The 15,000-nt window shown below is 43.4% G+C and overlaps 1 protein-coding gene across 2 annotated transcripts in view; it reads right to left on the bottom strand.

The window, feature by feature from the left end:
* Positions 1–15,000, bottom strand: part of LOC307128123 (midnolin) — a 24,004-nt gene that overhangs the window by 1,426 nt on the left and 7,578 nt on the right. Inside the window, exons 3-6 of one of the 2 annotated variants that reach the window (XM_079819728.1) lie at positions 11,889–11,951; positions 5,482–5,700; positions 5,129–5,225; positions 2,967–3,212 (exon numbers count right to left, since the gene is read on the bottom strand). In XM_079819728.1, the coding sequence (XP_079675854.1) occupies positions 2,967–3,212; positions 5,129–5,225; positions 5,482–5,700; positions 11,889–11,951 (625 nt within the window). The remainder of the gene's footprint in view (positions 1–2,966; positions 3,213–5,128; positions 5,226–5,481; positions 5,701–11,888; positions 11,952–15,000) is intronic. The other variant, XM_079819729.1, reaches the window with a different exon arrangement.

Here is a 15,000-nt window from a genome sequence, read left to right as displayed (position 1 = left end):
TGGTGGAGGCGAACGCGTCATCAGACAGAAAAAGCAAGACTGATATTTACTGAACGCAGAACGAACCTCGCAAGACTTTTAATAGGGATAACCGCACCCTGGAGAGGATTGTGAAACAAAACCCATTCAAAAATGTGGGGGAGATTCACATAGAGTGGACTGGAGCTGGAGTCAGTGCTTCAAGAACCACTACACACAGACGTATGCAAGATATGGGTTTCAGCTGTCGCACTCTTGACCAACAGACAGCGTCAGAAGCGTCTCGCCTGGGCTAAAGACAGACAGGACTGGAGCTGCTGAGTGGCCAGAGTTATGTTCTCTGATGAAGTCAATCAGGGTCTCAGAGTCTGGAGGAAGAGAGGAGAGACACACAATCCACACTGCTGGAGCTCCAGTGTAAAGTTCCCACAGTCAGTGATGGTTTCGGATGACGGTGGGAAGATCGTTCCACCAGCTGGGAACGTTGAATGAAAATGTTCTGGAGAGGCAAAAAATCTCTTTCCAGAACATTTTCATTCAACGTTCCCAGCTGGTGGAACGATCTTCCCACCGTCATCCGAAACGCAGAATCATTGACAACATTCAAAAGTCAACTAAAAACTCATCTCTTCCGTCAGCACTTAACCTCATTAAAAAAAAAATTACCTTTCTTCCCTCTTTCCCTCCCTGAGCAATGTACATGGAATCAGTATTTCAGGCAGTTGTTGCGCTTACTCGACTCTTCATGACCATTTGCTTCCTGTACTCCCAAGTTGTAAGTCGCTTTGGATAAATGCGTCTGCTAAATGCATAAATGTAAATGTTTGGGGTGCCATGTCATGCGCTGGTGTTGGTCCACTGTGTGTTTTCTGAGGTCAGAGGTCAACGGAGCCGTATAGCAGGAAGTTTTAGAGCACTTCATGCTTCCTGCTGCTGACCAACTTTATGGAGATGCAGATTTCATTTTCCAACAGGACTGGGACCAGCACACAGTGCCAAAGCAACTTGATCTCCTCATGCCGCATCGCTGCAGTAATTCAGGCTAAACCAGCCCCAGCTGAGCATTGAGTGCTGGACATGCTCACACTCTTCAGCTGGACAACATTTCTAAAAACCCTTTCTTTGTATTGGTCTTAAGTAATATTCTCATTTTCTGAGATACTGAATTTGGGATTTTCCTTAGTTGTCAGTTATAATCATCAAAATGAAAAGAAATAAACTTTCAAAGTATATCAGTCTGTGTATAATGAAGGAATATAATATACAAGTTTCACTTTTTGAATGGAATTAGTGAAATAAATCAACTTTTTGATGATATTCTAATTATATGACCAGCACCTGTATGTTGGGATCAGGAGTAAAATAGACTGAACTGCATCAGTAAACTCTAGTTTAAGACTTTACGTCAAATGCAGTTTCTGAATGTGATTTACATATACAACACACACTGTGTTATTCATGATTACGCATTATCATATCTCATGTGAGGCAAAAAAGGTTTTAGTTATTGATGATAACCCTGGATCAGAACATCAGACATTAAACTCATGGAAATAAGGTCACTTTAAGTTTACTTTATGCAGAGACACACACACACACACACACACACACACACACACACACACACACACACACACACACACACACACACACACACACACACACACACACACACACACACACACACACACACACACACACACACACACACACACACACACACACACACACACACACACACACACACACACACAGCAAGGCTCTTGAATAATCCATGCAGCGTGTTGGAAAGATGTGTCCAGACATAAGAGAATGTGTGTGTGTGTGTGTGTGTGTGTGTGAGTGGTTGCTGGTTATTGTTAACTAACGGGGTCATGACCCTCTGAAAGCTCGGCATGACCCCGTGGATGACCTCTCACAGGTCACGTCTCATTCAGAGCTCAGAGAACAGAAGACTGGAGAAACAAAACAGAGCCAACCGTGATAAAACCACAGTATTAATACACACCGATCAGGCATAACATTATGACCTAATATTGTGTTGGTCTTTTGCTGACCCGTCTCTGATGGACTCCTCTAGACCCCTGAAGGTGTGCTGTGGTGTCTGGCACCAAGATGTTAGCAGCAGATCCTTTAAGTCCTCCATGGATGGGACTTGTTTGTTCAGCTCGATTGGATTGAGATCTGGGGAATTTGGAGGCCGAGTCAACGCCTCAAACTCGTTGTTGTGCTCCTCAAACCATTCCTGAAGCATTTGTGCTTCCTCAGACCAGGCCGCCTTCTTCCATTGCTCCGTGGTCCAGTTCTGATGCTCACGGGCCACTGTTGGTGCTTTGGGCGGGGTCAGGGGTCAGGGGTCAGCATGGGCACCCTGACTGCTCCATACTCCACAAACTGAGATGCTCTGACCCGTCACAATCTGAGCCCTTGTCAAACTCGCTCAAATCCTTACGCTTGCCCATTTTTCCTGCTTCTAACACATCAACTCTGAGGACAACATGTTCACTTGCAGCCTAATATATCCCACCCACTAACAGAGATCATCAGTGTTATTCACTGGGCATAATGTTATGCCTGATCAGTGTATTTTAAGAGGTTGTTCTAGGATAAGACACCAGACTTGATCTGATGTGCTGAATTTGCAGAATGAGACACATATGACCAAACACACACACACACACACACACACACACACACACTGCTCAGTGAATCAGAGGAGAAAATGAGAAGTGTGTGAAGATAGAAAAGACTCTTGAGTCAGAAAACATGACTTCCTCCTTACACACACACACACACACACACACACACACACACACACACACACACACACACACACACACACACACACACACACACACACACACACACACACACACACACACACACACACACACACACACACACACACACACACACACACACACACACACACACACACACACACACACACACACACTCGTCCATCATGTCTGGCTCTGATGACTCACCGGAGGGCCGGCGCAGGCGTCCGTGCTGCTGCCCGTCTGAGGTAGGTGAGGGTGGAGATGAGGGTGTAGGTGAGGATGGAGGGCAGGGTGGAGGGCAGGGTGTGTGGCAGCGCAGGTGTGCCAGCGGTGGAGCCGATCCCTGATAGTGGCGCGTGGCGCTCAAGAGGTCGTTGAGGATCTGGAGGATGGTGGTGATGTCACGGCGAGGACGCCCGCTGCCGTCCTGACAGTGTGGGTGTAAAGTACCTGTGGAGTCAGAGGTCAAGATGAGGTCAACACACACCTCATCATCAGGACTTTAGCCCCGCCCACTGGTGTGTTAGTGAGATGACGAGGAGAGATGCGTTACCTGAGAAATACTGGGCCCGTATTCATAAAGATTCAAAGAGTCCTCTCAGAAACTCCTAATTTAGCTGAAACACTTTTACGTAGGAGTCTTAGCTTAAAGGGTTAGTTCACCCAAAAATGAAAATTCTGTCATTAATTACTCACCCTTATGTCGTTCGAGACCCATTAGACCTCCGTTCATATTCGGAACACAAATGAAGATATTTTAGTGTAAAGCTGATGCTGAGAAAGGCTTCAGATAGGCCTCCATTGGCATTCAGTACATTTACACTCACAAGACCCATAAAAGGCACTAAAAACGTCGTTACAAAGTCCATCTCACCACAGTGACTCTACAATAATCTTACGATGCGACGACAATAGTTTTTGTGCGCAAAAAAAAATCTAAATAACAGCTTTATCCAGCTTGTTCTTGTCTTCCGTGTGTGTCTCCACGACGCATGCGTGAGAATATGAGCAGATCCGGCGTTCGGGAATCCATGAAATGCCACTTTAGCCCCATTTTGAGAACTACACCGAGACCTAAAGCACGATCAGTGTAGAATTCAACAGCTGAGATACGCGCGTCTTCCTCTGCTCGTAAACAAATCGCTTCTGGGTCATGTGTCCGAACGCCGGATCTGCGTCATATTCTCACGCATGCGTCGTGGAGACACACACGGAAGACAAGAACAAGCTGGATAAAGGTGTTATTTTGATTTTTTTTTGCGCACAAAAACTATTGTCGTCGCTTAGTAAAATTATTGTAGAGTCACTGTGGTGAGATGGACTTTGTAACGATGTTTTGAGTGCCTTTTATCCGTCTTGTGAGTGTAAATGTACTGAATGCCAATGGAGGCCTATCTGAAGCCTTTCTCAGCATCAGCTTTACACTAAAATATCTTCATCTGTGTCTGAAGATGAACGGAGGTCTGACGGGTCTCGAACGACGTGAGGGTGAGGAATTAATGACAGAATTTTCATTTTTGGGTGAACTAACCCTTTAAGAGCTATTCGGGACTGATCTGAGAGCAACTCTGAGCAAGGAAAATACAAAAACTCTTATCTTAGTGAAGAGGCGGGGCTGACCCGTTGCTACGCATGACACAGTGTTTTGAAGACTATGATTGGTTGGTTGTCCAAAAAGGGGAAAAAGGTGCGCTTTTAAGTATAGGCTCTATTCTAAGCCTTCACTTTCAAATTACAAGCGCAAATTGTGCTATTTTACCGTTCTCTCTCACTCACACACACACACACACACACACACACACACACACACACACACACACACACACACACATTACATATATGTATTTAAATCATTTTATTATTTACCATGCTGTTAATTTCCTATAAGGTATTTGATTGGCTTAGAACTATAAACATTGTTCCACTCTTTCCAATTCCACTGATTGCTGTCTATTTAACTGGTGGTATGAAAGTTGAGTTTAATGCAACAAACATGATCTAATCTATAGCGTCTGATTAAGTCACTGTCTTCCTTCGTCTGCAACACATTTCTTCTCCCTCTTCGTCTTTCTGCCATTTTCTCCGCTGCTAAAGAAACTCTTCAGCCTCTTAAAAGTCCTCGTCTGTGCTCCTGACAAATTTGACCTTAAGACTCTTTTAAGTGTTAAGATGCTTTCTGAATTACTTTTTTCTTTACAAGGATTTTTTAGTTAATTTTAGGAGTAAACGCCCACATTTCTAAGAATTCTCTTAGAATTTTGTCACTAGGAGCTTCTCTTTGCATTAAGATTCTTTTTGAAAACGGGCCCTGGACTTTAGCCCCGCCCACTGGTGTGTTAGTGAGATGACGAGGAGAGATGCGTTACCTGAGAAGGTCCCTGAGAAAACTCCAGGCGCGTGATTGACGAGGCTCTCGATGACCGCGCCCGGTTTGCATCGCTGTCTGTCTGTGCTGCCGTCAGCCTAACACACACACACACACACACACACACACACACACACACACACACACACACACACACACACACACACACACACACACACACACACACACACACACACACACACACACACACACACACACACACACACACACACACACACACACACACACACACACACACACACACACACACACACACACACACACACACCATTGTCAGACATTTGTTCTGGTTTTAAACGTAATTTTGATACAACAAGACCGAAGCAGCTCTACCTGAAGGCTTGGCGGGGCGGGGGCGGGGCTTTGGTCAGAATGGGCGTGGCCAGTATCTGGTGAGGCAGGGGCGGGGCCTGTGGAATGCTGGGCGTCTGGTTGGTTGGGAGCCCTGGAGACGGACGGCTGAGCCGCCAGCTGGAGCTGCACGAACATCATGTGATCGCCCACACGCAGGGCAAGGGTCAGCGGGGAGCGACCCGACAGGAAGTCCCGGACCTGGACACGTTATGTTTAGTTCATTAACACATTATTAGCTCATTTATTGAACATCTTCTGACGACCGACACACACTAATAATCACAAACTACACAATCCTGAGGTCACAACTGAAACGACAAATATTAGTATTCAATATTATAAGGGTTTGTTCACCTTCAAGTTGCGTATATATGCACAAATAAATATGAATAAATTAATAATGTGAATTAAATAAAAACATTTAAATAAATAAATGACTGAATAATTCGATAATATTAAAATTATTTAATTAAAAATAAATTAATAAATTAATGAAAATGAATTAATGACTGAATAAAATATGATTAAAAATTGTGGAAAAATAAATAAATAAATGACAAATGTATAAAGTAAATAACTGAATAAATAAAGCAATTAAAAAATAAATTATTAAATAAATTAAAATAAAAGAAAATAACTGAATGAATAGAGAAGAAAAATAATAAATAATAAAAAATAAATGGCAAATTAATAAAATACATTAAAAATAAACAAATTAAAAATATCTTAAAAAATAACTGAATGATTGAATAACAACAAATCAATGAATTTGAATTAATTAAGTGAATTAAATAAATTAATAAATAAATAGAAAAAATTAAATAGTTCAAATTAATGACAAATTAATATGAATTAATTAATTAATTACTATACAAATTTAATACAGCTATGATTGAATACATATGATTAAAATTAAATTAATTAATTAAAAATCAATGAACAAATAAATAAAGAGAAACATTAATTAATAATGTGAATTAAATAAAAAACGAAATGAATAAATAAATAATAATAAAACATAAATAAAAAAACAAATAAATACATGCAAGCAAAATAAATAAATGAAAAAATTTAATTAAGGAATGAATAAACATTATTCAAAAAATACATTAAATAAAAATGAATAATAAAGTAAATAAATTAAAACTAAATCAATGATTAAATGAATGAGTATCTCAGTGTATGATGGCAAGGGTGTGTGTGTGTGTGTGTGTGTGTGTGTGTGTGTGTGTGTGTGTGTGTGTGTGTGTGTGTGTGTGTGGCTCAGTCTCAGAAGTGTGTGAAGAGCAGAAGTGTGTGTCTGCCGTTCCCTCCAGTGCATCTGCAGTTCTCAGAAACTGTGGGCTGGGACTCTGAGAACATCACACACAGCTGAGGCTTCACCACACACACACACACACACACACACACACACACTGAAGGGAGTCAGCACAGCTCTAATACACCAGATCACAGTGACAGAGCGACACATGACGGCCAGCGTTTGATAAAGCCTTCAGCCATTAGAGGCGTTAACCCGGACATTCAGATTTACACAATGACTGCAAACTCGGAGGAAACACCCAGACAACCCTCAGAGTGAGGAAACACACACTCGTCTGCTTTACACACACACACACACACACACACACACACACACACACACACACACACACCGGCTGCTCTGCAGATGGAAGAGTGAGATACCAGCTCAAAACACACTCCTGAAATAAAGAGAGAGTGTGTTCGAGGAGAGACAGGACCAGAGCGCTTCAGTTCTCAGAAAACACTACAGGACTCTAACACACACACACACACACACACACACACACACACACACACACACACACACACACACACACACACACACACACACACACACACACACACACACACTCTGTTCAGTCTCTCCTCATGTCAATAGTGAATCCTCTCATGGCTTTTAAAGGGAAAGGGAGATGAGGCTCTGATTGGTTTATTGCTGGTTTCGCCCAAAACACACCCATGACTCATGAAGAGACGAGGCTTGACCCTTCTGGACCCTGAGCCGGACGCGCCCTAAGAGCTCCAGCACCATGAGCTCAGATCATCAAAATACATTCAAAATCTGTGGTGTGTGTGTGTGTGTGTGTGTGTGAGAATGAACGAGCGAGTCACGACTCTGAGTCACTGACCACTTCAGTCACAAAGACGGGCGGGAATTGAAAGGCTGAAGCGATCACGATCACACGAACGCTGTGTTTAAATCATCTCGCACGACTCACAAACACACATTACAGTCAAGAGCGACTCAGCCACAAAGTGACATCACAGAGCGGGGTCAGCGCATGCTGAGGGTCACAGAGCGGGGTCAGCTCATGCTGAGGGTCACAGAGCGGGGTCAGCTCATGCTGAGGGTCACAGAGCTGGGTCAGCACATGCTGAGGGTCACAGAGCAGGGTCAGCGCATGCTGAGGGTCACAGAGCGGGGTCAGCACATGCTGAGGGTCACAGAGCGGGGTCAGCGCATGCTGAGGGTCACAGAGCGAGGTCAGCGCATGCTGAGGGTCACAGAGCGGGGTCAGCACATGCTGAGGGTCACAGAGCGGGGTCAGCGCATGCTGAGGGTCACAGAAGTGGCCAACTTTCTGCAGAGTCAAGAGCTCCAGACCTCCAAACTTCTGTGTCCTTCAGATGAGCTCAAGAACAGTGTGTAGAGCTTCATGGAATGGGTTTCCATGGCCGAGCAGCTCATCCAAGCCTTACAGCACCAAGTGCAATGCAAAGCGTGGGATGCAGTGGGGTAAAGTGCGCCGCCACTGGACTCTAGAGCAGTGGAGACGTGTTCTCTGAGTGACCAATCACGCTTCTCTGTCTGACAATCCCATGGACGAGTCTGGGTTTGGCGGTTGCCAGGAGAACGGGACTCGTCTGACTGCATTGTGCCAAGTGTAAAGTTTGGTGGAGGGGGGATTATGGGGTGGGGTTGTTTTTCAGGGGTTAGTTCCAGTGAAAGGAACTCTTAATGCTTCACCAAGACATTTTGGACAATTTCATGCTCCCGACTTTGTGGGAGCAGTTTGGGGACGGCCCCTTCCTGTCCCAGCATGACTGCTCCAGTGCTCAAAGCGTCTCCATAAAGACATGGATGAGGAGTTTGGTGTGGAGGAACTGGAGTCCTGACCTCAACCCGATAGAACAGCTTTGGGATGAATTAGAGCGGAGACTGAGAGCCAGGCCTTCTCGTCCAACATCACAAATGAAGAGTCCCCATAAACACACTCCTAAACCTTGAGGAAAGAAGAGCAGAAACTGTTAGAGCTGAGACTCCATATTAAACCCTACAGATGAAGAATGTGAAGCTCATGTGTGTGTGTGAAGGGGCGAAACAACACTTCTGGTGATATAGTGTATATTATGGGATGTAAGATGGCCTCTGGTTCATCCCTCAAACAATGAAAGGCCTGTAGATGAGGACGGTCGGTTCTTTATCTGCATCTGAGGTTAATGAACATCGAGCGTCAGAGATCAATGCAGCGTCTGCGATCGGTCTGAAGTAAACACTCTATTGATCGCTCAACGCTATTAAGAGCAAATGATTTCCGATGACACTGATGGACAGGCCAGAGATTCCCTGAGGAGAGCAAGACGAGCTTAACCTGGAGGAAAACTACTCACTGATAAACACACACACATACACACACACACGACTTTACCAGACCGGCTTCATTCAGAGACATCAGAGAGAGAACACGCTCAAACCAGCGTCACGTCTCACAAACACAAACTTCTGAAGCACCACCTACACACACACACACACACACACACACTCAACACAACGGTGTCTAGACAACAGAAGCTGTCGAGGGCTCTTCTCACACACTCACAGGAGGATTTCCAGGTTAAAAATACCAACAGCTTCACCACATCTTACAGCAGATAACGGCGCTCGCTCAACACACACACACACACTCACACTCACACTCACACTCACACTCACACTCACACTCACACTCACACTCACACTCACACTCACACTCACACTCACACTCACACTCACACTCAGTTGGGTTTTCATGTTTTATGGGGACATTCCATAGGCGTAATGGTTTTTATACCGTACATACCGTATATTCTATCCCCTTACACTGCCCCTAAACCTACCCATCACACACACACACACACACACACACACACACTGCCCCTGCACCTACCCATCAAACACACACACACACACACACACACACACTGCCCCTGCCCCTAAACCTACCCAACACACACACACACACACACACTGCACCTGCCCCTAAACCTACCCATCACACACACACACACACACACACACACACACTGCCCCTGCCCCTAAACCTACCCATCACACACACACACACACACACACACACACACACACACACACACTGCCCCTAAACCTACCCATCACAGGAGACATTCTGCATTTTTACATTTTCAAAAAACATCACTTAGTCTGATTTATAAGATGTTTTCCTCATGGGGACCAAAAAATGTCCCCACAAGGATGAGGATTTCGGATATTGCTATCTTTGTGGGGACATTTTGTCCCATAACGTAGGGATTACCAGTCCACACACACACACACACACACTCACACTCACACCTCTTGTTTTCCAGCATCTAAACTGACTGAAGATCGTGGTGACCCTTCACTCCTTTATGTTTATATTATAAACATTAATATCTGCAGGTTCTGTGTTTGTGGTGTTTTAATATCTGAAGCGTCTCGTGCTCCTCTGGGGTAAACTGTGACAGACTGCAGAGGTTATAATAAGAGCTCAACATGAGTCTGTTCTAGGAAATCATTTATCATACTTGAGTGTTTCTCTCAGAGTCTAACCACACACACACACACACACACACACACACACACACACACACAGACGGAGGCTGAACTGACATCAAACAGCTCAGCATTGCCAAAATGACGCACAGACCCGCTGATGGGGTGGAGCAGACACACACACACACACCGCTCACAAACACAACGCTTACACACACAGCTCACACACACACAATGCTCACACAAACACAATGCTCACACAAACACAATGCTCACACACACACAATGCTCACACACACACAATGCTCACACACACAGCTCACACACACACACACACACACACACACAATGTTCACACACACAATGCTCACACACACAAATATGCTCACACACACACAATGCTCACACACACACAATGCTCACACACACAATGCTCACACACACACACACAATGCTCACACACACACAATGCTCACACACACACAATGCTCACACACACACACACACACACACACACCGCTCACAAACACAACGCTTACACACACAACGCTCACACACACACAATGCTCACACACACACAATGTTCACACACACACAATGCTCACACACACACAATGCTCACACACACACAATGCTCACACACACAGCTCACACACACACACACACACACACACACACACACACACAATGCTCACACACACACACACACACACACACAATGCTCACACACACACACACACACAATGCTCACACACACACACACACACACACACAATGTTCACACACACACAATGCTCACACACACACAATGCTCACACACACACAATGCTCACACACACACAATGCTCACACACACACACACACACACACACAATGCTCTCACACACACACACACACACACACACACACACACACACACACACTGCTCACACACACAGATATCTATATATACACACACACACCCACACACACACACACACACACACACACACACATCTATATACACACACACACACACACACACACACATATATATACACACACACACATATACACACCCACACACATATATATATATATATATATATATATATATATATATATATATATATATATATATATATATATATATATATATATATATATACATACATACATACATACATACACACACACACACACACACACACACACACACACATATACACACCCACACATATATATATATATATATATATACACACACACACACACACATGTGGTTTCACAGATGAAGCTGCTACATGAAGGGTGTAACGGACGATTATTAAAAACAGAAACCTTTTCTTTCTCTAATGATCTGTTAAACATCAAATGTTATGAAGACGATCTCATGTTGAGTTCTGTGAAACACGCGTGACCTGCGGTGAGATTTACATGCATGCAAACACACTGAACATGCAGCAGTTCAGCTCTCTGAATGAGCAGAGTGTGTGTGTGTGTGTGTGGGTGTGTTTCTCTGGTATAGTCAGCTGTGGTGGGAAACGCAAGCTCATTAGAATAGTCATTGTGTGAGTTCTTGTGAATGAGTGTGTGCTGGTAGAAGAGGAAGTGTGTGTGACCGCAGCTTCACCTGAGCATCTGTGAGACTCTCCAACGCCTGCAGGACGGACTGCTCCGGCCGCCACGACTGCGACTGCAAACACACACACACACACACACACACACACACACACATCACAAACTGAGCAGCTCTTCATGTGTGTGTGGACAAAAGACATTGATCTGAACTGATCGGAATGACACTAACAAAACTGAATTTGATTCGTAATTGATTCAATTTGCAACACCAACACTTATTGAACTGAATTGAATGTGAATCGATCTGAATCTGAATTGATCTGAAAGTGAATCTATCTGAATCTGAATTGATCTGAATGACACTACCGAAACTGAATTTGATTCATAGTCAATGACATTCACAACAACAACTCAGTTATTGAAGTGAATTAAATCGGTTAACTGGTTAAATTATGAACTGAACTGAATCAACACTGAATATGAATTTGAATAATGACACCATTAGAGATGCTATTAGCTGAATTGAACTCATTTCATAACTGATTCACTTTACAGTTATTGAACCGAATCGACACTGGACCGACTCGACACTGAATCATCACTGAACGAAATCATCACTGAACGAAATCATCACTGAACGAAATCATCACTGAACGAAATCATCACTGAACGAAAACATCACTGAACCGACTCCACACTGAATCATCACTGAACGAAATCATCAATGAACTAAATAATCACTGAACCGACTCCACACTGAATCATCACTGAACGAAATCATCACTGAACGAAATCATCACTGAACCGACTCCCATTGAACCGACTCCACACTGAATCATCGCTGAACGAAATCATCACTGAACGAAATCATCACTGAACGAAATCATCACTGAACCGACTCCACACTGAATCATCACTGAACGAAATCATCACTGAACGAAATCATCACTGAACGAAATCATCACTGAATGGACTCCACACTGAATCATCACTGAACGAAATCATCACTGAACGAAATCATCACTGAACGAAATCATCACTGAACGAAATCATCACTGAACCAACTCCACACTGAATCATCACTGAACCGACTCCACACTGAATCATCACTGAACGAAATCATCACTGAACGAAATCTTCACTGAACCGACTCCACACTGAATCATCACTGAATGAAATCATCACTGAACGAAATCATCACTGAACGAAATCATCACTGAACGAAATCATCACTGAACCGACTCCACACTGAATCATCACTGAACCGACTCCACACTGAATCATCACTGAACGAAATCATCACTGAACGAAATCATCACTGAACGAAATCATCACTGAACGAAATCATCACTGAACGAAATCATCACTGAACCGACTCCACACTGAATCATCACTGAACCGACTCCACACTGAATCATCACTGAACGAAATCATCACTGAACTAAATCATCACTGAACTAAATAATCACTGAACCGACTCCACACTGAATCATCACTGAACTAAATCATCACTGAACTAAATCATCACTGAACTAAATCATCACTGAACTAAATCATCACTGAACGAAAACATCACTGAACGAAAACATCAGTGAACCGACTCCACACTGAATCATCACTGAACGAAATCATCACTGAACTAAATCATCACTGAACGAAAACATCACTGAACGAAAACATCAGTGAACCGACTCCACACTGAATCATCACTGAACGAAATCATCACTGAACGAAATCATCACTGAACGAAATCATCACTGAACGAAATCATCACTGAACGAAATCATCACTGAACCGACTCCACACTGAATCATCACTGAACGAAATCATCACTGAACGAAATCATCACTGAACCGACTCCACACTGAATCATCACTGAACGAAATCATCACTGAACGAAATCATCACTGAACCGACTCCACACTGAATCATCACTGAACGAAATCATCACTGAACCGACTCCACACTGAATCATCACTGAACCGACTCCACACTGAATCATCACTGAACGAAATCATCACTGAACTAAATCATCACTGAACTAAATAATCACTGAACCGACTCCACACTGAATCATCACTGAACTAAATCATCACTGAACTAAATCATCACTGAACTAAATCATCACTGAACGAAAACATCACTGAACGAAAACATCACTGAACCGACTCCACACTGAATCATCACTGAACGAAATCATCACTGAACGAAATCATCACTGAACGAAATCATCACTGAACGAAATCATCACTGAACCGACTCCACACTGAATCATCACTGAACGAAATCATCACTGAACCGACTCCACACTGAATCATCACTGAACGAAATCATCACTGAACGAAATCATCACTGAACCGACTCCACACTGAATCATCACTGAACGAAATCATCACTGAACCGACTCCACACTGAATCATCACTGAACTAAATCATCACTGAATGAAATCATCACTGAACCGACTCCCCACTGAATCATCATTGAACTAAATCATCACTGAACCGACTCCCATTGAACCGACTCCACACTGAATCATCACTGAACTAAATCATCACTGAACTAAATCATCACTGAACTAAATCATCACTGAACTAAATCATCACTGAACCGACTCCACACCGAATCATCACTGAACGAAATCATCACTGAACGAAATCATCACTGAACGAAATCATTACTGAACGAAATCATCACTGAACGAAATCATCACTGAACGAAATCATCACTGAACGGACTCCACACTGAATCATCACTGAACAAAATCATCACTGAACGAAATCATAACGAAATCATCACTGAACGAAATCATCACTGAACCGACTCCACACTGAATCATCACTGAACCGACTCCACACTGAATCATCACTGAACGAAATCATCACTGAACGAAATCATTACTGAACCGACTCCACACTGAATCATCACTGAACGAAATCATCACTGAACGAAATCACTGAACCGACTCCACACTGAATCATCACTGAACCGACTCCACACTGAATCATCACTGAACGAAATCATCACTGAACGAAATCATCACTGAACCGACTCCACACTGAATCATCACTGAACGAAATCATCACTGAACTAAATAATCACTGAACCGACTCCACACTGAATCATCACTGAACTAAATCATCACTGAACTTAATCATCACTGAAC

The sequence above is a fragment of the Gobio gobio genome (assembly GCF_949357685.1).
Source record: "Gobio gobio genome assembly, chromosome: 6".
NCBI lineage: Eukaryota > Metazoa > Chordata > Actinopteri > Cypriniformes > Gobionidae > Gobio > Gobio gobio.
Note: the sequence above shows the minus strand (reverse complement) of the source record. Positions and strands in the feature narration are given on the sequence as shown.